The following is a 20,681-nucleotide window of genomic DNA, read 5'->3' as shown; positions in this document are numbered from 1 at the left end:
GGAGCTGTGCTTGGAAAAGAAGAATTAACTCGGATTTGGTTTTCTTATTTACAATTCATTTTCCTCAAAACGGGATATATACACGGATATTTTTTTTTGCCCCCTTCCATTGTGCAAGGAAAGCAAGGAACTTCAAAAACTGAAACCTGCATTATTTTTGGATTATTCAGGATTTCCAACTTCATGTAACTGAAATTTCTGCTCCTACCATGCCTTTCCCCTCAAAGGACACCAGGGCACTTTTGTTTGTTTGGTTTTGTAAAATCAAGATCACCCAAAGAATACAATTTGTTAATTTCTGAGGTGTCCCCCCGGCTTGGGAAGGAGCAGCACAGACCAGGAGGTCTCCAACCCGTGGTACCCGCACAGAGGTCGGCAGGACCTGCCCTTGAAGGGGCCACACAACACCCCCGCATGCAATTTGGTTCAAAGTAGCAAGTATTTCAGAGAAAATATAACAATATCTATTTTTACAACCATCCACAGAGGAATTTGACAGCCGATGGTGAGGTTCAGAAGCAGCAAAAAGACTGGCCTTTCCTCTAAAACACAAATGTCTGCTTTCTGTGAAAAACCTCCCTGGTTTTGAAACACCAAGACCAACCAAATCCAAGAATTTACTTGCAAGATCATCACTCCCATTGTATTAAAAAAAAAAAAAAAAGAAAAGAAAAAAAGCAAACTCTTGCTTTGATGAAAATGAAACTTTTGACCCTAACAAACAAAAGCTCGGATTCCCCACTGACATGCAAATTTGTGTCTTCCCAGAGAGAGAAGCTTTCCTGGAGAGATGAAGCGCTGACACAAGGCAGCCCCTCCGACTACCAGGGACCCTCAGGAAGGTGCGATGTGGCATCACCTGCACCGCCAGCCCCACGCCTGCACGATCCCAGGCTCCCATGCCGGGGAAGCTGGCTGGTGGTCATGGCAGAGCACAAGTCCTCAGCGCTGCAAACCTCTCCGCTCCCATCCTGCCCAGGTCATGGCCATGTCCTGGCACGTGGTCAGCGCCTCCCCTCTTATAGTGGCACTTCCAGATCTTCTTGGAAACTCTGGAAGAAAATCTGCTGCTAACCTCACAAGGGGCTGAACACCGGGGATGGTCTAGAGGACACATGTTCCTGCCTGCTCCAGCCTGGCCCCTTACACCACTGCCCCGATCATGCCCCGAGCCCGTGGCAGCACCACCCCATCCACCTCCTGCACTGGTCCGTCCCACCACACTCGCCTCTTCCTAGCATTCCTGGAACCAAGGCAAGACACTTGGCCGTAGACATGCTGTATGGGGAAGATCGGGACACCTGAAGGTAGTGGGGGCTGCAATGGTCCTCCCAGCTTCTCCGAGTCCTTCCTACCGTCCAGGGAGGACAATGCAGCAGTCGGCAATCACCAGAACATTGTCCTGAGGACCCATCCCTAGGAGCATCTCAGGTACCTTTATCTTGTCCTGGGTTAACAGTTGGACTTGATGATCTCAAAGGTCTTTTGCAACCTAAATGATTCTATTATCTTCATCCCCAAAGCCCTTCAGATGCATTCCCCCAAGCCCCTCAGACTCATCCCCCTCCTCCCTCGCCCCACATAATGCGTGGCTCTGTCAGTGCCAGGAGGAGGGTGGCACCTTGTAGGACCCAGGTCCCAAATTCTCTCCCAGGAAGGACTGCTACAAGGCAAATGGTTTGAGCTCAGCTTCTCTGCTGAGTTACACAGTTTGGTGGGAGCCAGAGGAGATCTGGTGCACATCAGCCCTTGCTCTGTTCGAGCTCAGTGGCAGGATCCATGTCCTTGTCCCACGGATCTACTCGTGCTCTGCTCCAGGGAGCCGACAGGGATTTTGCTAGTGTTTGGCATAGACACTCCTGTTTTCAAACTGGTCCAGCCAGGTCAGTGCAAATTAGAGCAGGAGACCAGTCTCCCCCAGGACCAGCCCCGATCACTGCTGGGCTGTTCAGACCCTATAGCATATATGGGGCTGGGACAGTCACAGAGGCACTTCCAAAGCCCCACCTGCCTGGGATGGAGGGGTGATCCTTACAAATCATTGGCTGGTCTCTCAAAGATGCTCAACATTTATACCCCAAATAATAATTTCACGAATTTCTGAAGGTCACAAACAATATTAAGAGCTCTAGCCAAAGCCAAGAGTCATACAGCCAACACAGAGGGCTAACTGAGCAGAGAGGAAAAGATTGCAAGTGCCTGTAATCTTGCTCCTGAGAGCAAAGAGTTTAGAAATTATTAAACAGTTCTTAGTATTTCCAGCCATCTGGCCTGCATTTCTCCACTTATTCAATCAGACATATGTTGCTTTTATCCCCACCACTGCCAGCTCTCCCCTGTTCTCTGAAAACATGTGCATTCTCCACTCTGCTCATTTTCAGCTCAGCACAAAGCAGAGGCTGTGAGTTCGGCACGGTGCAGTCTTCTAGCAAGTGAACATGCCTGTCAGAGCCACTTCCACCAACAGATTTCTTCCACTTGCACCTAAAAAATCGGTGTTTGCACAAAACAAGGCAGCTCTGGCAGACTGAGACGTAATTTCAAGTTGGGAACCCCACTGCTGCAAAGCAGCATCACCCCACTGGTAACAACAGCATCCTATGGATTCATGCTGGCCAGGGTCTGGAAGGAGAGACCCCCTCCAGCTGTGAAGGCACGGAGGACAAGAGTCCACAAAATGAGTGTTTTCTCTCAGATCCCACACTGCTCTTCCACCCTACCACATGCAGGCTCTGCTGTACACTAGGATATGCAATAACATGTTCAGGCCACCCGTGTCAAGGTGTAGCACCACAAACCATCCTCTCTGATCAGCCCACTCTTTACATCTTCCACTTCCAGCTGCGATTTCTTCCCTTTAACAAGCAGAACACCTGACCAGGAGGACCAGAAGCTAGAAGTGCAGATAATGGGATAGAAAAGGGAGAAAGTGGAATGCTGCACTGCTCTAGCAAGGCAGGGTCCCACCGCCCGAGCCAACAGCATCACCCTGGACCTCTGCAGCCTTCTGAGAATGAGGAGATCCAGCAGTCTGTCCAAGGATGGCCAACGCTGTCACACAAGTGTTGGACATGGGAAGAAACCTGCAAGCCACAGAGGCCGTTTTGGAGCTGCAGTCATCACTAGCAAGAAGATAGAGCTGTTGGGTGGGATCAGGCTTAGCTTCCACCAAGCTCAACAACTCCAGCTCTGGCTCTTCTGCCACCTGGAGATGACAGCTTTCCCACAAGATGACTCTCATCCCCCAGCAGAGCACATCTTCACCTTCACATCAGCTTAGGTTGCACATCCCTTCTCCACAAGGCTCCTCCAAAGACCGCCCTTCAAGCAGGAACAGCCTCTTTGTGTCCGCAACAGGGCAAGGAGTGAATTACGTTTAATTACACACTGTCCAGGGTCTTAAGTATCAGGCCAAGTGTTACCAGATGTGCAGGGATCTCTGTCAAAGCGATCCGCAGGCTTGAATGCCTGTTTGGATATTTAATATCTTGGTATCTGGGGTGTGAGGGTCACAGACAGGGTTTTCGATGCAGATGTTACAAATCTTTTCTACTCTTACCATCACCTTTTAATACCACCATAAATCATCAGGCACTTCTCAGGTGACCATATAATTGCCCATTTGTGTATCTGAGCAAGCTTATCTGGACTCCTGCTCTTTGCTGCCATACAAAACTGCCAGCAAAGGAGACCTGCTGAGAGCAGACTCCAGGGCTTTGCGTGCCCCATCTCTCCTTCGACAAGTCATCTCCTGGCATGTGTGCTTCAGATGCATCGTGGCAGCACAAGGAAAAGACGAGTAACTGATACAGGAAGATTAAAAAAAGGTTGGATCAGTCTGTTCCTAATGCAAGCCTTGCTACTCGCAGTCCCTTTGATTGCAGCAGAAATAAAGATGGAAATTCACTGCAGGCAAAGGAATTAATTAAAAGGAGAATAAAGGAGGATCAGTCTGTTGGAGTCCTGGCATCAATTCTAAGACTAGTTTTGAAGTGGCAACAGTTTGACTTGTTCTTTAAAGTTGTTGTTCTACGTCCTGCATCATGTGCAGTGCCTTAGGGTAACGGGGCGCCCCAGCCGGCACAGGGCCGACCCACCTGCCTGCCGGTGGGGGCACCCAGCTCCGTCGCAGCATCCTTCCACCTTCTGCTGCTCCCCTGAGATCTTCAGACCATGGTGGAGCCACCACCCTTCACCGGGCTGCCGGCACTCAGGGGCTCCTGAACTGCAGCCACCAGGTTCATAACTCTGCAAGAACTAACTGCCGAGGTTTTTCTATAGGTGAGAAGAATATTAACCACTTTCAGCTGAATCACAGCTCAAATTGGGATTGTCTTCAAACACAGCCTGCACATATGTATGGCTTATGGTTCTCCAAAGCTTTACTTCTGTTTCCTGAGCCTTCAGTTTTCTTGTCTTCAGGAGATACTTGCTTCAAGCAAGAACTGAAACTCTCCCTGTCCCAGGACTCCAGGAGCTACAGCTCAAAAAACCGACCAAGCCTCTTGAGATTCATAGCAAAACCAGAAGAGTTCCCAACGTTGCCCTCCACCCAGACTGTGCTTTCAAAACGTATGTTCAGCTACCGGGTGAAGTGCCAGATCTGACCCTGAGAGCATCCCAGCTGAGCTCGGGAGAGCTTCACAGCCACATTTCTTCCCCAAGGGTACTGGTTACCCTTCCTCTCCATCCCGAACTTGGCTCCAACTTCACCCAACAGAAGGATGATGTCTGGGGACTGTTTTCTGGTCAGGGCACATCACACATGCACCACCCCCCCGCTGTGTAATTCCTCAGCCTACGATGTCACGCAGCCAGAACCCCCTGAACAGCAAGGTGCACGTTAACACTCGAGCTGTGATGGTAACGCTGACATGAGGCTCCCACAGCTGGACACAGCTGGAGTCAGGTTGTCACCTAACCTGGGCAGGATTTAAGCCTGAATTTGCCTTTACTTTAAAGAATGTTTGCCTAGAAAAAAACGTTTAGAAGAGATCTTGCGCCACCAGAGTGATTAATGCTAAAAAGGAATCGCTCGTTCAAGGTTCCTGTTCAGTAACTCAAGTTTTATGAACCTTTTACAAGGCAGAGCCCTTCCTGTGATCCCTGGTAAGCCGCCCCGTGAATGCAGCAAACCTTGACACGCTTCCCCATACACCTCAAAGCAGAGAAATATTAATTTTTAATACACAGAACAAGATCAGAACTGAACACAGCTATCACTTGTTATCCGCCTTGTAACAAGATCAGGATCAAACCGAGCGCGCTCTCAGAGAGGACACGGTGGCTGGCTCACACCCACACTACACATCCCTCCCATCTGTGTGGCAGGTAATTAGCTGGCACGCCAGCTCACAGCCCATGCCTGGGCTAATTATGGCGACCCACTGGGACCGGCGCAGGCTGCACCAGACTCAGCAGCCCCATCTCCTCCCCGAGGCTCCGACGCCACCTTCCCTCACCCGTGGGATGCAGCTGAAGCACCAGAGATGAGCTGCAATGCCCAGCACAGGGCAATGTGACCCCCGCCATTGCAACCCGAGGTCCAGGGCAGGTCTGGGCGACTGTGGCAGCAGTTGTCCTTGGTGGTCTCCTAAAACAGCCCGGGCATGCTGCAGAGACAGGGACCTGCACTAGAGCCTGGGGTGGGGGGGGTGGGGGGGTGGGGGGGCGGGCACTGGGGACAGCCTTCATCACCGACTAGAAGAAAACGAGGGACCTGGAGGGCCCCAATCATGGAGCTGAGGCACATGAGTGACCTGGAGCCATCTGCCAGTGCTCATAACCCCCACCCTTGCACCTAACCCATGCTGCTTAAGACAAGGTCTGAGCTTCAAACTTGGGCAGCTGCAGAGCACTGCCATCCCTCTGGAACACCTCCCTCTTCACACAAGCTCCAAATAAATAATAAAGCAAGACTTCAGCTGCAGGAGCCGGCCAGGCGCAGCCTGGAGCCCAGAAAAACCTGGCAGGTGAGGGCAGGATGGCACCCGGCCATGGCAGGCTTGGTCCCACTCCTGCACGCAGCCCCTGCCCCAGCCCTGAGTACTGGGATGCTCCCACCATCACCATCAGACCCTTGTCTCCAACACGCGTGCTGATCCGGCAGCAGCACACCCTCCCTGCAGGGCAGGATCAGGTCCTTGGGGATGCTTTTCTCCCTTCTCTTCCCAGCAGCAGCCCAGCCCCTGCCTGCCGGCTCCTTTGTGAAGGAGAGGCACCAGCGGCAGCTCCGCGCCACCCGGGTGGCAGCAGAGCGGATGCAGGTTGTCACGCTTGGGTCTCACACTGTGGGGGGACGTTCAGCTCCCTCCCTCCCCCCAAAATGGGCTTTTCATGGAGACAAATGATCCCTTCCCTCAACAAAACCTAAATTCTCAGCCAAAAGTACTTGGCAGCAGCCCCTTGAAATTTTTCTCATGGCTTGTGTGGCTTAGGAACATGATTTTCTGAAATATAAAAGCACCCGGAGGAAGCAGCTGATGCTCTCGTTGAAGAATAACCCCCTGCCCACCCTGGCCACACACCCCACCAGGCTGTCGCTCGCAGGGATGCAGCCGGCAGGTCCCGGCCAGCCAGGTCCAAGCAGCTGGGAAAAGCTCTACCCAGCCATCAGCAACCCACCCGGCCCTGGAGAGCCACCACCACAACGGGGCTGTGTCGGCTGGGGATGAGACGGGTGGCCAGCGGTCCCCTCCCGCTCCGCAGCATCCATTGACAAGTGGCAGTGATGAGGGATTGCGCTGACAAGCATCTGATCAATGGCATTTATCGAGCCCCCTCCACGCTCCCAGTAATTGAAGGATTTCTTTCGCTTCCACTCTTATTGACATTTCATCCCTGGCAGGGTGTCCGTGGGGGTGTGCTGTCACTTGGAATTACAGGGGAGCTCAGCAGCACAGGCAAGACTGGGAACAACGGCACGGCATGTGGTGCGAGGCGTTGGGCACGAAGAGACAGGGGAAACCTTTGGGGCACGATCAGCACCCACAGCCTGTCTTGAGAAAGGGAAACAAAATAAAACAATCTGACACAGGACTGCAGAGGCAGCAGAGGCACTGAGGGACCCTGCCCCATGGGTGCGGAGAGGCAGAGCGCTGCGGAGGCAGCTCGGGCACAGCGCGGGCAGCTCGGCCTTCGGCCACGGCCAGGAGGCAGGGGTCTGCTCCCGGGTCTCCTCCTTGGCCACAGCCAGGAGGCAGGGGTCTGCTCCCGGGTCCCCTCCTCGCTGTGCGGCTGTTTGCTTTGTGGGCTTGATTTCACCTGCAGCAAGGAAGAGAGCCTGCTTGCACCCACGGAGCAGCCATCCTGCCCTCGGCCGGGTGCTGGTGCAGGGAGCTGAGCCGGGGGGACAGGCAGCAGCTCTGCCCACTGCCCAGGTCCCCCCAGGACCGGGGTTTGGGATGCTGCAGGCTCCGGAGCAGCTGGGAAGTTGGGCGATGCAGGAGGGTCTGCCAGCCCCTGCCGAGCAGCACCATGCAGTGCCGGGCAGGAGGCAGAGGCGTGATGTGGCCTCCAGGGACGGGACCTGTCACTTGTCCTGTCCCTTCCCATCAATCACCGGCAGGTCCTGGTTGTTGGGGTTTTTTTTCTTGCACAATACGGCGCCTGCCAAAAGCAGCTGCTAAGTCCCCCGCTGAACTGGCCCAAAGGGTGCAGGCAGGGACGGGCGAGGAGACGGGCAATTCTTTATCCCGATGACAGGAACACCCCCTGTGCGCCCACAGGTAGGTGTGCACAGGCATGGACACGCTCACCCGAGCTGTTTAGGGGCTAAGTAATAAATCAATAGCAAAGTGGTCAGCCTTTCCCTCAGCAAGGGCGCTTAACAAGGTCACATCCTTATTCTCTCCAGACTAATGAGTGGAGATTACTAATAAGACCTCAGTGACAAGTGACTATATTAATGTAATTCTCTCCTGCTTGTAATCAATTTTGTGTGTTAACATGCACAGCGATCTTGGCCGCCTGGGATGCCTGTGCCACCCCCAGCACTGCAGAGCTGCTGGCTGGGCTGGGAGAGTGTTTCATTCCCCCTGTAGCCCTGCCTGGCCGTGGGATACCCTCAGCGGGACACGCTCAGTCATACTGAATCACTCCCGAAGAACCCAGCAGCACATCCCACTCCCAAAGTGCTGCCATTCCCCTTGGCCGCCTAAAACATTTCTGTGCTGGTGCTTTAATAGCCCAAACAGCCAAAGTTTTCTGCAACTGCTTACGAGAAGCTCATTTCAGCCATTCCACCCCATATCTGAGCCTCAAACAGTGCTGGTCCCAGACCTCTGCATGCTCCAGGTCGGGGCGGTTCGTGTCCCCAGCAGCACCCGTGCCACAACAGGCATGCTCTGTTTGATCTGTGGCTCTGGAGCACCTCAGCCGTGCAAAGCCTGGACCTCCGCAGGCAGAGCCATCCCTGCTGTCTGCAAACACCGGCAGCACACGGCATCAGGCGTTCACAACCCAGTGCATCGGGATGGCTTGCAGGTTCAAACCCAGTTAGCCGGGCACGCTGCCTCTGTGCCCTGGTTGCCGCCCCCATGGCCTGCCTGCCTGCAATATTCTCCATTTGCATTTCAAACGACTCTCAGACCAAGAGTGACTCACTTAAGAGAGGCATGAATAATTTTGAAGACATTTAGACTTCTGTGATCTGCGAGCTGCCACTGCGCAGGGGGAGGAGGAGGCAAAAACCCAAATGATTTGCTGTGAATTTTCCACCCAGGACTGTTACCACAAAAGGTGAGCATGTAAAACCTGAGCAGCCATGAGCACACCGTGCCCTGAGCACCAACACGTTGGGGCCTCAGACCTTGCCAAGAGGAAAGCCCCCGACTGCACGGCCCAGGACCCCCCCGCAGCCCAGGACGCACGATACATGCTGTGATGCCAGACACACGGTGCCCAGGAGCTCAGGCAGAGCGCCGGTAACTAATGGAGCGGTGCAGGATCAGACCTGCGCCTTCTGCACAGATCTGTACCAGATCCACTTCCCCTGGGCTCCCAGCACATCTGCAGAAAGCTGCAATATATTCCTTGTGTGCAAACACCATGTGTCTGTCATTTCTCTATTACAGAGCAGAGTTGTCCCCCACCCACCCACTCCATTCAGTGGGATGGATTTGGACAAGCCCAGGGTAAGACAGGACGCTAGAGAGATCCGAGTCAGACCCTGCAAACCCTGGCTCATGAGAGCAACACACGGTGTCCCCAGGAGCCCCACAAGCTGCTGGGGAGTGAGGCCTGTGCTTCACATGCTGTGAATCCCCACATCCAGCCCATACATCCTCTTTCAAGGAAAGACTCAGCTTAAACCAGGCCAGTGGTGCTGGTCTGGACCAGACCTGGCCAGGCTTCCTCCACCCCATGCCTCCCAGCCAGGCTTTCAACCACGTGCTTTCCAAAGGCATCCAGGAAGCCATCCAGAACATCCCTCTGCTCCTCACTTTAATAAATTTCTAAACAAATGTACCAGAAAAATGTGGTGGGAGGCACAGAAGGGGCTCCAGGAGTCCCGCTGGTTCCTCTGCTGCCCACTCCCAGGTAAATAAGCTGATGATTTTTCAGGCTGCTGGAGCAGGGTATGGAGGGCAGGCTGGCAGGGGTGCCAGGGCTCGCCAACCCCCTCACTGCCCCGGCACCCGCGGCACCTCCATCGCGCCCACCGCACACGGCTGGTCCTCGCCGCAGGGCGAGAGCGCAGCATGGGAGCAAGGGCAGGTATTAAACTGACCTGCCCAAGATGCTCCACGGAGGAGGGCAGCAGCGGGGGCATCTTGCATGGAGCTGGCTGAGGGCAGAGCAGACCACCTCGAGGGGCTCCGGCGATGCCAGCCTGCCTGAGCCCCACCAGCCAGCCCAAGAGCTGGGATGTGGGGAAGAAGCCCCCAGGCTGGGGTCTCGCCCAGCTCCTGGAGCCCCACCTCGCTCTGGGGCAGAGCGTGGTCACGTAGGACACGGGAGCATCCTTCTGACGCCGGCTGGCTCCCTAAGCAGGAGGATTTCCAAAGCCCTTTGAAAAGCCATTTAGAGCTAAGTCCTGGTATTAAACCTGGCCTTTCATTAGTCAGGTTTTCACTCTCTGCCCGAGCCTGTTTCAGCAAAAAGTTTTTTAAAAGGTCAGGAAGAAGCTTTTAAGCATATTTGCCAATTAACTATTGTAACCCCCTCCTCGCCTCGACGCGAGCTGCCCACTTCCGTCTCAGGGGATGGTAATTACCGTTTTATAAATAAGCTTTGAACTCTCTTAAGTAATAGTCTCTCCTTGCATAAAAGCACCCTCTAAATCCACTGGCCTTTTCCGCCTTCTGTCACTGTCTGCATCTAAAAATAATCTAGGAAAAAACCCCATAATACTTCTAAGAAGAAACTCCAAAACTCACTCTCACTCCGTGATGACTATTTCTCCAGCCCCTCAATAATTTAACCAACAGAAACCTCACAGCTTTCACTGCTGTATGTGAACTTTTCATGATATTTGACATCTTTTCAGAAGTTCTCTAGAGTTACATGTAAGTGATAAAAAAACCTGTCTATGCTTATACGCTTAAATTCCAGGCCCCTGAGGTTACAGAAGAGTAACCAGGGGAGCACAAGAAAAAAGGCATGAATACAGAAGTATTTTCTAAAGGTATTGGTTCACATAATATTCGTTTTTAAAACCAGCCCCATGATTTCTAGGTGTCCAGCTTTATGGATTGATTTAAGCAGCCTGCAATAGCAACACTGGAAACCCTTTAGACACTCAGGTCACTCCTGCACACCCCACTGCACAGCCTGGATATAAACCCACCATTTATTTAAAAGACAGCGACAGGGAAAGCCTTCCTGGCTCGGGAAGACCGCAACTCGTTCCACTCTGCAAGTCACAGCGTTTGTCCCAGAAGCGGCAGCCAACGTGCCGCCTGAACCGCCTCAGCCTGACACTACCTACGTACCGACGTGCGGAACGACCCGGCTCTGCGTCACCTTGCACCGAGCCAGGCTGGAACTCAGAGCCACGGACCTGCTGACACCAGCAAGCACCACTGCGTGGGCTTCGGTGGGCTTTGGATGGGGGACACGGCTTGGGAGCCGCCACGTGAAAGCAAGGGAATAACGTCAGTGGGAAAGCGGGGGGCAGGAGGGCCAAGTCATGCTCCTTGCCCCATCGCACCCTCGCTGCCGGGGGGAACAGCCCCCTAAACAAGGCAGGCACAGCCCCCCTGCCTGCCCTCAATAACATCAGCCTCGGATGCCTTTAAACAGTTTCAAATGTTAATTCCTCGTCATGGCAGTAAAAGCTATTTTTAATCCCACGTGAAAGCAGTTTGCAGCAGACCAAACTTTGCACGTATTGCAGATCGCTCATCGAGCCCAGGCAGTGCAGTAAAACAGGGGCACGCCGTCGCGGGGAGCCCTGGCTGGCTGCTATGGACGCACACAGCGCTTAAGCCCTGTACTAAGTGTAGAGCTGGGACCTAAACATTGCATAAAAGCAAATCCAAGCCACTGTCCATTAAATAAAAGCTTCAAAACATCTTCTTCATAGTTACAAAATCACAGCTTTTTCTCAGGTTTCCCGTATTTTTCCTTGGCATTTTAGGATTTACTTTCCAACCATGGGGCTGAGGATAGGGGAAGCTGACACAGAAAGGCTCTATTTTTGTAAAGAAAGTTTAAAAAAAGAAGAAAGAAGAGATCACGAAGTAATCAACCCAAGAAGCACGCTGTAGGACTGAGTTTCTGCAAATGCACCAAGAAAAACAAGGGCCACTCTCAGCTGCGGAGCCCTGAAACGTGAGTCCATCAGGAGACCAGATTAGCTGGTGTCAATGAATAAAGATAATGTCCCGGTGCAGGTCTCAGTGCATCGCCATCTGACTCCTCACAAGATTCTTTTGTCTCTTCCCACCTATGTATTTCTTAAACGCGCCTGTGAAAAGCTCTCCCTGGAAAGGGATACAAGCTCCGTGCCAAAACGCAGCCTGGTGACTCCAGAGTAGCTGAAATGTCAGGTTTTATTCAAGAGCTTGTGCTATAGTGTGTCTTGATCTGTCTGTACAATCACAACACACACAAAAACCCCTCAAGGCATCTACTTAGCTCTACTTTTCAACTGCCAATAACACTCACAGCAAAAGTCAAAAGAGCAGCGCTGGAGCCGCGTCCTTTCCCTGCCGCTCAAAGGCTTCAGGGTTGCAAGGTTCGGAGATAACAAAGTCCGGCTCAAGAAATCCTGGATGCCTTTCAAGAACGTTATTAGCTCCCATGAATGAGTTTGAAGTGGGGGGGGAAACACAGAAAAACACAACAAACCCACATCGCATGTAGCAGCTCTCTCCATCCGCCTCCCCCGGGCACACACAGATGCTCCCAAGCTGGGACCCCCCCAGCACTGTTTAACAGAAGCACAGTGTAATGCATGACGAACCACATGAAAAGTTCCTCCCCCTGCATGCAAACCTGCATGCGCTGCATCTGTTCAAAAGGGAAAATGGCAATAAAAAGCTAAATTCAGCCTCCGAGAGGTTCAGAGCTCTGGGACGGCTCTGCAGCACCAGAGGATGCTCAGCGGCGGTGCCTGCTCCAGCCTGGCCACTCACCGGCAGGCGGTTGCCAACTGTGACTAACCATCCCATAGCAGATTTTACTGCTTCTGGCCCAAACCGTGAAAACATAAAGAATTCTTTACAATTCCTATGAATTGCAGTGTGCTCCACCAGCCAGGGCGCAGTTGCCCAGAGCACAATCCCAGCAGCTGCTGCCTTGTGTGTGCTTCGCCCGGGACGCCAAGGGTCGCGGGGAGCCCTGGCCCTGTGTAATTCTCCCTTTGGCTAGCGGAAAAACAGCAGGAAGGGAAGGCGGAAAAGAGGGACTCGGATGATAGATCATACCTGGAAACACAAGACAGAGGAAAAGCATCACTGCAAAGTTTCAGCAGATGGAGACAAGGAAACTATTCTTCGGAAAAGCTACATCAGGCTGATGCCCTCAGCATCCATACCCGCAAACTCTCTCTGATGCAAACCAGTGTCTGCAAAGCCCTGTCCCTGCACTGCCTGCATGCCCCAAAGCCGCTGTTATCCGCCCTGTCTCCAGCCCTTGTCCCCGCAGCACCGGCACGGCCGAGGCTGCACCGAATTACAGTGCAAGGCAGATGGAGCGGTCCAAACCCCTGAGCAACACCAGGCAGCTGCGTGGAAAACCAGCCCAGATCCGGCAGCCAAAAAGGGAACAGTCCCATGGCAAAGATCTCAGTGACACCCCCCAAATGTCACCAGCGGAGCAGTGTCCGCCAGAGAGCCCACTGGGGCATGGAGCCCACAGCTCCGCTCGCACAGGCATCGCATGAAATGCAAATGCCTCGAGCACCCCAAATGCTGCTGGTGACCTCGACTCTGTTCCCCCTCACACAGAGGTCCCTGAGCTCAACGCAGGTGCTGCTCTGCAGACAGAGAGGGGGTTACACCCCTTACACTCTGCAGTGACTTGGCCCACAAGCGCAGTTTTTCACAATTCACACCAGCAAGGGCAGAATTTGGCCCCGCACCGTCAGGCTGGATGTCTCTTCAGATTTTTGCAATGATGTTCTAAATATCACCCGCAAACATCTCAGGTTCAGTTACGTTCCTCCCGTTGGCCATCGCCCACACTCCCCCAAAGATGGCCCAGCCAGCCAACACGTCCCCCTGGTCCCCAAACGGGACACCCGCGCTCCCCGGAGCGCTGCGCCAGCACAGGGGCAGGCACGCCACCATCACGTCTTCTTTTTATTTATGTTTATATGAGGCAGTACTGAGTGCCAAAAAAAATAAAACAGTGTTTTGCTTTAGGATAAAATGTCACGTTATGCTTGGATTATCCACTAGGTAATTTATGTTGCAGTCTAGAAAAGGTGTTTAATCTCCTCATAATTAGCTAAACCTATAATAACTCAAGGAATTTTGCACGAGATGCTTGCTGCTTTTGCAGACCATCTTCTTTTCACTAGCAAAAAAAACTACTCCAAAAAAAAGGGACTTTGGGCTATTTCAAATTTAAATAAAATAAAACACTCAGTAAGAATAGATGGTTTCAGTCAGTAGCTTACAACATTATAACGTAAACTACTCGGCACCCACAAGCAGATACTCCAGCAGTGAAACTGCTACAGGACTGAACGACCAAGAAAGAACAAACTAATTCTGTGGCAATATTTCCAAGGGAATATTTTTTCCCCCACATTTACTTAAGACAAGCAACGACCTACAGGTGCCTTCGGGCCAAATATCTTGGCATGAAAAGCAGTTGGTGTAATTTTGGTTTCCTAGCAAGTTCAAATATTTTAAAAATGTTTACACCACTTTGAGATACTCATTGGAAAAACCTGAACTTCTGTCCAACTTCTATTTTCCTCCGCTCCAACACACCCCAGCTTTAAACATTTAGCTCTGTCTGGCTTTCTGGAGGAAAAAAACCCCTCAGTATAGGAAGGTCTTATAGGAAGACAAAACAAGAGAGGCAAGGAGAAGAGAAAACTAAGGAAAATAGTTGTGCATGTGATTGAAAACACACTTATTCTATGCAGAGTTAAAGCAAAACATCTACTGATTTTTTTTCTCACTAGGAAGGATGCAACTTCTTCCCAGCACAGCACAGCACTTCCCCGTGCTGCATCTGGCCACACCGAAAACCTTCCCTGCTCGATTTCTCCAAATTTACCATAACCATATGCAGAATCATCTTAAAACATCTCGCTGGTATCAGGCCAGGCTCCCTGCAAGCACTTACAGCACTAAAAACTCACTACACAGCAATCCAAAACTAAGATTTATTTATTCTTCTCTCAGTGTGGTCCATCCTGCAAACGTCTCACTGGACTATGGCGAGCGATATGAAAACGTTCGATCTTCCACACTTTAATTATGTGCTCACAGTCATTAAACTCCCATTCTGCCAAGCACGATCTATCTTGTAATCCTCGCCCAAAAAGATTAGTTATCATCATTATTGTTTCTAGAGCAGCGTAGATACAAATGGAACTGAGAAATGAGCTAATAAATCACGGCAATATTAATACAGTCATAAAAATAAGTGCGCTACTTACTGTGTTTGAAGGTGTGTTAAGTCAATAACTTTACAGCCCAGATGTGGTCTTACAGAGCCGAAATCCTGCGTGTAAAATTACCACTAAAATTACACTTTCCATTAAACACGCTGATTTTCACAGGTTATTATTTTGGCGAGGACTGCCAAATTTGCAGCCTCCCCCAAAACATCGGGAAACATTAAGAGCATGTAAGAAATACAGTATTCCCGCGGGGCTCGGGGAGAATAGGATGGAGAGGCAGGAAGGACAGGGAGAGCTACTCCTTTTATTATTTTCAGATGTTTTCACCGAGAACACCGCCGTGCTTTTACAAATCTACACATTTGGACTCTCTTCAAAATAACGGACCAGATTCTTTCACTGGCTTCAAGGGACTTAGAGCTCCGGCTTCATTTGGCCCGGCCACTCCGGAGCTGGCCAGGAGACGGGAGTTTAATAGACACCACATGCACAGTAGCTGCTCTTCCGAAGGCTTTATCGCCTGAAGAGTTCAATTCTATTGAAATCCTCAAAACCCAACCAAGTCCCTTGAATCAATACAGCTCTGCCCTTTGACACAAACCTACCGAGGAATTTGGGCGATACTGGTTTACCCTCCCCTCCGCTGGCTCCCTGTTCCGAGGTGCAGCGAGGATCAAACCCGCTCCTGCAAGCCCAGGTCCTCGCTCCCTTTATTTTTATAAGCCACTCGAATAAAATAATTCCTAAAGGAACCCAGTGGGGAAACAGTGGGATGGCTGAGAATAAAGCGTTAAAGGTTAAAATCGCAAAGCCTGGATAATTAAAAAAAAGCAAATTTCTGCTGCCGGCCGTCCTACCACCTGTCCCCGGCTGGCTGAGCTGTGGGATGGGGGACACGGGGGGACACGGGACCGGCTCTCGCACTCCCACTGCTCCCCACTTCAGCAGCGGCCCCCAGCCCAGCGAAGCGGGGGTCAAAGCTGCCACCCCCGGGATCCCGCAGCTCGGCTCCAGCCGCATCCCCGCCAGGGACTCGCATCCGTGTGCGTCCCCCCCCGTCCTGCCCCCCCCCCGCCATCCCAGCCCCTTGAACCCCCGTTATCCCCCGGGACCTGCCGCGCCCGGACCAGCCTGTTGCAGAACAACCCCGTCGCTGCACGGGAAGCAATTAAACGCGGCTCGGCGCTCAATCACCGCCTGCCGGAGCCCCCCCCCTCCGCCGCCCCGCCGCCGTTACCTGTACCAGCGCAGCCCTTTCTCGTAGCACCTGTCGAAGAAGTGGGGCTCGGCGCCCACCGCCCGCACCCCGGGGTGCGCCCGCAGGAACTCCAGCAGCGCCCGCGTCCCGCCCTTCTTCACGCCCACGATGATGGCCTGGGGGAACCGCCGGCTGCCCCCCGCCGCCCCCGGCCCCGGCCCCGCCGCCCCCGGCCCCGCGCCGTCGGGGAGCGCGGCGGGCGGCAGCAGCAGGGCGGGCGGCAGCGGCTCGCAGGGCCCCGGCAGGCAGTAGAAGAAGTAGGTGAAGAAGAGGATCATGGTGAGGAGCAGCGAGGCGCGGCGGCCCCCGACGGGTCCCAGCAGCCGCCCGCTACATCCCATCGGGGGCCGCTCCCGGCCCCGCCGGGCAGCGCATCCCGCGCCCCCCCCCGCCCCCCCCCCCGCCTCCCGCGCTCCCCTCCGCGCCGCTCCGCGCGCTCCCGGCCCGACCCCTCCCCGCGCCCACCCGGCCCGGCCCGGCCCGCCCCTCGCGCGCCGCCCCCACGCCCACCCGCGGGGCGGGGGAGGGCGCGGGACACGCGTGGGGCACCGGCGGGGCAGCCCCCGGCCCCGGGCAGCCCCCGCACGCCCCCGCCCCCGCCGCGGCGGAGGGAAGCGCTCCCAGCCCCAGCGCGCCGGCGGGATGCGTTTTCCCGTGTTTTCCCGAGGTTTCTCATCTTTTCCCGTCTTTTCCCATCTTTTCCCATCTTTTCCCATGTTTTCCTGTCTTTTCGCATCTTCTCACATCATCTTCCCCCGTCTTTTCCCATGTATCTTTTCCCGTCTTTTCCCATGTTTTCCTCTTTTCCCATCTTCTCACATCTTCGCCCATCATCTTCCCGATCTTTTCCCGTCTTTCCCCATGTTTTCCTGTCTTTTTGCATCTTCTCACATCTTCGCCCATCATATTCCCAATATTTTCCCGTCTTTTCCTCTTTTCCCATCTTCTCACATCTTCACCCATCGTCTTCCCAATCTTTTCCTGTCTTTTCCCATGTTTTCCTGTCTTTTCGCATCTTCTCACATCTTCCCCATCATCTTCTCCCATCTTTTCCCATGTATCTTTTCCCATGATTTCCCATGTTTTCTTGTCTTTTCCCACCTTCCCCCATCATCTTCCCCCATCTTTTCCCATGTATCTTTTCCCATCTTTTCCCATCTTCTCACATCTTTTCCCACCTGATTTTCTCCCCTGCCTCCAACTTCCAGGGCTGCAGCGGGTATTTTCAACCGTTGCCATCACGCGAAGGGCTGCGGCTCGGCAGTGGTGCAGGTTCCCAGGCGGGCACCGGGCTGGAAATAGCAAGCTGTGGCCAGGATGGCAGCCCAGTGCCATGCAATTAGCGAGCGGCACCAGGTGAGGCAGCGCTAATTGGGCTGCAAGAGCTGCTGCTGCAGGTGTGGAAACACAAACCCAATGCACATGTATTTATTGTTTGGGATGGGAAGGACAGCCCTGGGTTTCCACCCATTCCTTTGCACCTTCCAAAATAAGCCTAAAAGCAGCAGTTTCCGTGGTGTGATTTAAAATGTCCATGGGTAATGGACAGTGGAGTGGGGTGAGGTGGTTTTCCTGCTGCAGGAACCCCATTCCCTGGGTGCCAGAGCAGTCTGCATCCCGGGTGCTAAATAAATCCTGTCCAGCAATCAGTGACACGTGGGAGCTGGACCCCACAGGCAGCATCCCTGGGTACCGTTGGGCAGGCCTGGGCCTCACGTGCAGCAACGGCAGCATCCTGGCTTGCTCCTGCCCTCCTGTGCCATCACCAAACGCAACACAGCCAAGACCCAGCCGTGGGGTGCCCATGCCTGGGGGTCCCCTGGGGCCATCGTGCCTCAGACCCGCTCTGGCTTCACTCAACTGCCCCAGGGTCCATCCCACCACACGCCTCAAAACACTGAGGCTGATTTCCAGCCTTGTGCTAAAGCCTTCCTTTTTGGTATCTGAAATCAGCACGGTCTTAATTAACCTATTAATATAATTAGCTCTTTTTATAATTAGATCCCCTGAGCCTTGCAAGAGCTGGAGCACAGCAGGGAGGGGGAGCTCTGTGGGCTGAGACCAGAGGGAGTGCAGAGCTGAGCAAAGCCAGTGGCTTCGGGAGGCAGCGATGCTGCTGCACAGCTGTATGCTGCCACAGCTGCACCGTGGCATGCTTGTACAATGGCACAGCTGCAAGGTGATGGGCTGCAGGGTGGCAGGGCAGCAGGGTGGCAGGGCTGTGCAATGGCCAGGCTGCAGGGTGGCAGGGCAGCAGGGTGGCAAGGTGACACAGCTGCACAGTGGCCAGGCTGCATGGTGGCTGGCTGCAGGGTGGCCAGGCTGCAGGGTGACACAGCTGCAGGGTGGCAGGGCTGCAGGGTGGCAGTGTGACACAGCTGCAGGGTGACAGGGCTGCAGGGTGACACAACTGCTGGATGAAAGGGCTTCAGGGTGGCAGGGTGACACAGCTGCAGGGTGACGGGGCTGCAGGATGGCAGGGTGACACAGCTGCAGGGTGACAGGGTGGCAGGGTGACACAGCTACAGGGCAGCAGGGCTGTCCAATGGCCGGGCTGCAGGGTGGCACAGCTGCAGTGTGGCAGGGCTGCCAGGGTGACAGGGCTGCCGGGTGACATGGGTGCAGGGCAGCAGGGTGACACAGCTGCAGGGTGGCAGGGCTGCCAGGGTGACAGGGTGGCAGGGCTGCAGGGTGACACAGCTGCAGGGTGGCAGGGCTGCCAGGGTGACAGGGTGGCAGGGCTGCAGGGTGACACAGCTGCAAGGTGGCAGGGCTGCCAGGGTGACAGGGTTGCAGCATGGCTGGGCTGCAGGGTGGCATGGGTGCAGGGCAGCAGGGTGACACAGCTGCAGGGTGGCAGGGCTGCCAGGGTGACAGGGTGGCAGGGCTGCAGGGTGACACAGCTGCAAGGTGGCAGGGCTGCCAGGGTGACAGGGTTGCAGCATGGCTGGGCTGCAGGGTGGCATGGGTGCAGGGCAGCAGGGTGACACAGCTGCAGGGTGGCAGGGCTGCCAGGGTGGCAGGGTGGCAGGGCTGCAGGGTGACACAGCTGCAAGGTGGCAGGGCTGCCAGGGTGACAGGGTTGCAGCATGGCTGGGCTGCAGGGTGGCATGGCTGCAGGGCAGCAGGGTGACACGGCTGCAGGGTGGCTGGGCTGCAGGGTGGCATGGGTGCAGGGCAGCAGGGTGACACGGCTGCAGGGTGACATGGGTGCAGGGTGACAGGGCAGCAGGGTGGCAGCGGGACAGGGCTTTGTGCCCTCTCGTGGCTGGTGCTGGGCGGCTGTGCTGAGCTGCCTGGCCCTGCACAGCAGCTTTTCAACGAGAGGAAATAACTGCGCGAGCGCGATGGAGATCCCTTCCAACTCGTAACGCAAAGGTTCCCCAGGGAAAAACGAGGAGGAAAGATTATGACAAGGAAGTGAATCTGTTATCGGGAGCAGTCTGATAAATAAAAACGCATCCAAAATCTGCCGTGCAGCACTTGCCAGCTCTTGTCGGGTTTACGTAAGCGATTAGAAATAGGAACTGTTTCACCGCCGGCGAGAGTGGGTGGGAGCTGCTCCAGCCCCCTGTTTGGGTTCGGGGGGGGCTTGTTGTTGGAAAATGCCAATTTGTCAAAATAGAAATGTTTGGCAAGAATACATCCATTTTGACAAAGTACTGTCAAAACACAGCCAGGGAAACTCTGGAAAGGCGGAGGAGGGAGCACAGCACAGCACAGCACACCCACCCTCCTCTTCCCCAGCCGAGGGGATCCCTCGGGCCGCAGGGCTGGGGAGTGGGCGCAGCGATGCCTCTCGGCACTGCCAGCTGCCCACCGGTGCCACCGGCACTGCCCTGTCTCAGCGCTTGCCGCTGCTCGGGCACGGTTGGAGGAGCAGCGCCTTTTCCTTTCGCAACTTCAAAATTGGGGGAAAAGGCTTAAAAGGTGCTCGGGGCTCACTGCGGCCAGGTGCCCGGGGTGAGGAGTGGAAGCATCCAGCACTCAGGGCTTCCCCAGCCCTTCGGTGGCCCTACAAGAGGGTCCCCAGCTTCAGCTGAGACCCCACCAGACAAGGACCAGCTCCCTGCCTTGCCCGTAACTCACGCAGTTAAGGACAACAAGCACTCAGGTGCAATTTTTTAGCAAAATTAGAACATTTTGTTTGGAAAAAAAGGAGTTCTGAAGCAACCAGCTCGGATGCCCCCCGTGCTCCGTGCCCTTGGCAGGCAGCAGCCACCCTCACATCTCCGTGGCCACCCAAGGATGGCTGTGCAGGACACGGGACATGGTTCCTCTCTGATCCCCTGTCCCCTGCCAGGGCACTGCGTGCCTTCCAGCTCCAGTAACACACCTTCACCTGCAGCTCTGACAACACAAGCTGCTGCAGAGCACAGCTTTCCACCAGCTTGG

At 54.3% G+C, this 20,681-nt stretch overlaps 1 protein-coding gene across 1 annotated transcript in view; it reads right to left on the bottom strand.

Moving 5' to 3' along the window:
* HS3ST6 (heparan sulfate-glucosamine 3-sulfotransferase 6) overlaps nt 1-16,665 on the bottom strand; it is a 40,616-nt gene extending 23,951 nt beyond the window's left edge. The window contains exon 1 of the mRNA XM_037385449.1: nt 16,266-16,665. Coding sequence (XP_037241346.1) covers nt 16,266-16,627 — 362 coding nt within the window. The 5' untranslated portion in view covers nt 16,628-16,665. The remainder of the gene's footprint in view (nt 1-16,265) is intronic.
* Between the last annotated feature and the right edge of the window lie 4,016 nt (nt 16,666-20,681).

This window comes from Falco rusticolus, chromosome 4 (genome assembly GCF_015220075.1).
Source record: "Falco rusticolus isolate bFalRus1 chromosome 4, bFalRus1.pri, whole genome shotgun sequence".
Taxonomy (NCBI): Eukaryota; Metazoa; Chordata; class Aves; order Falconiformes; family Falconidae; genus Falco; species Falco rusticolus.
The sequence above is the reverse complement of the archived record's forward strand: the minus strand, read 5'-3'. Positions and strand labels throughout refer to the sequence as shown.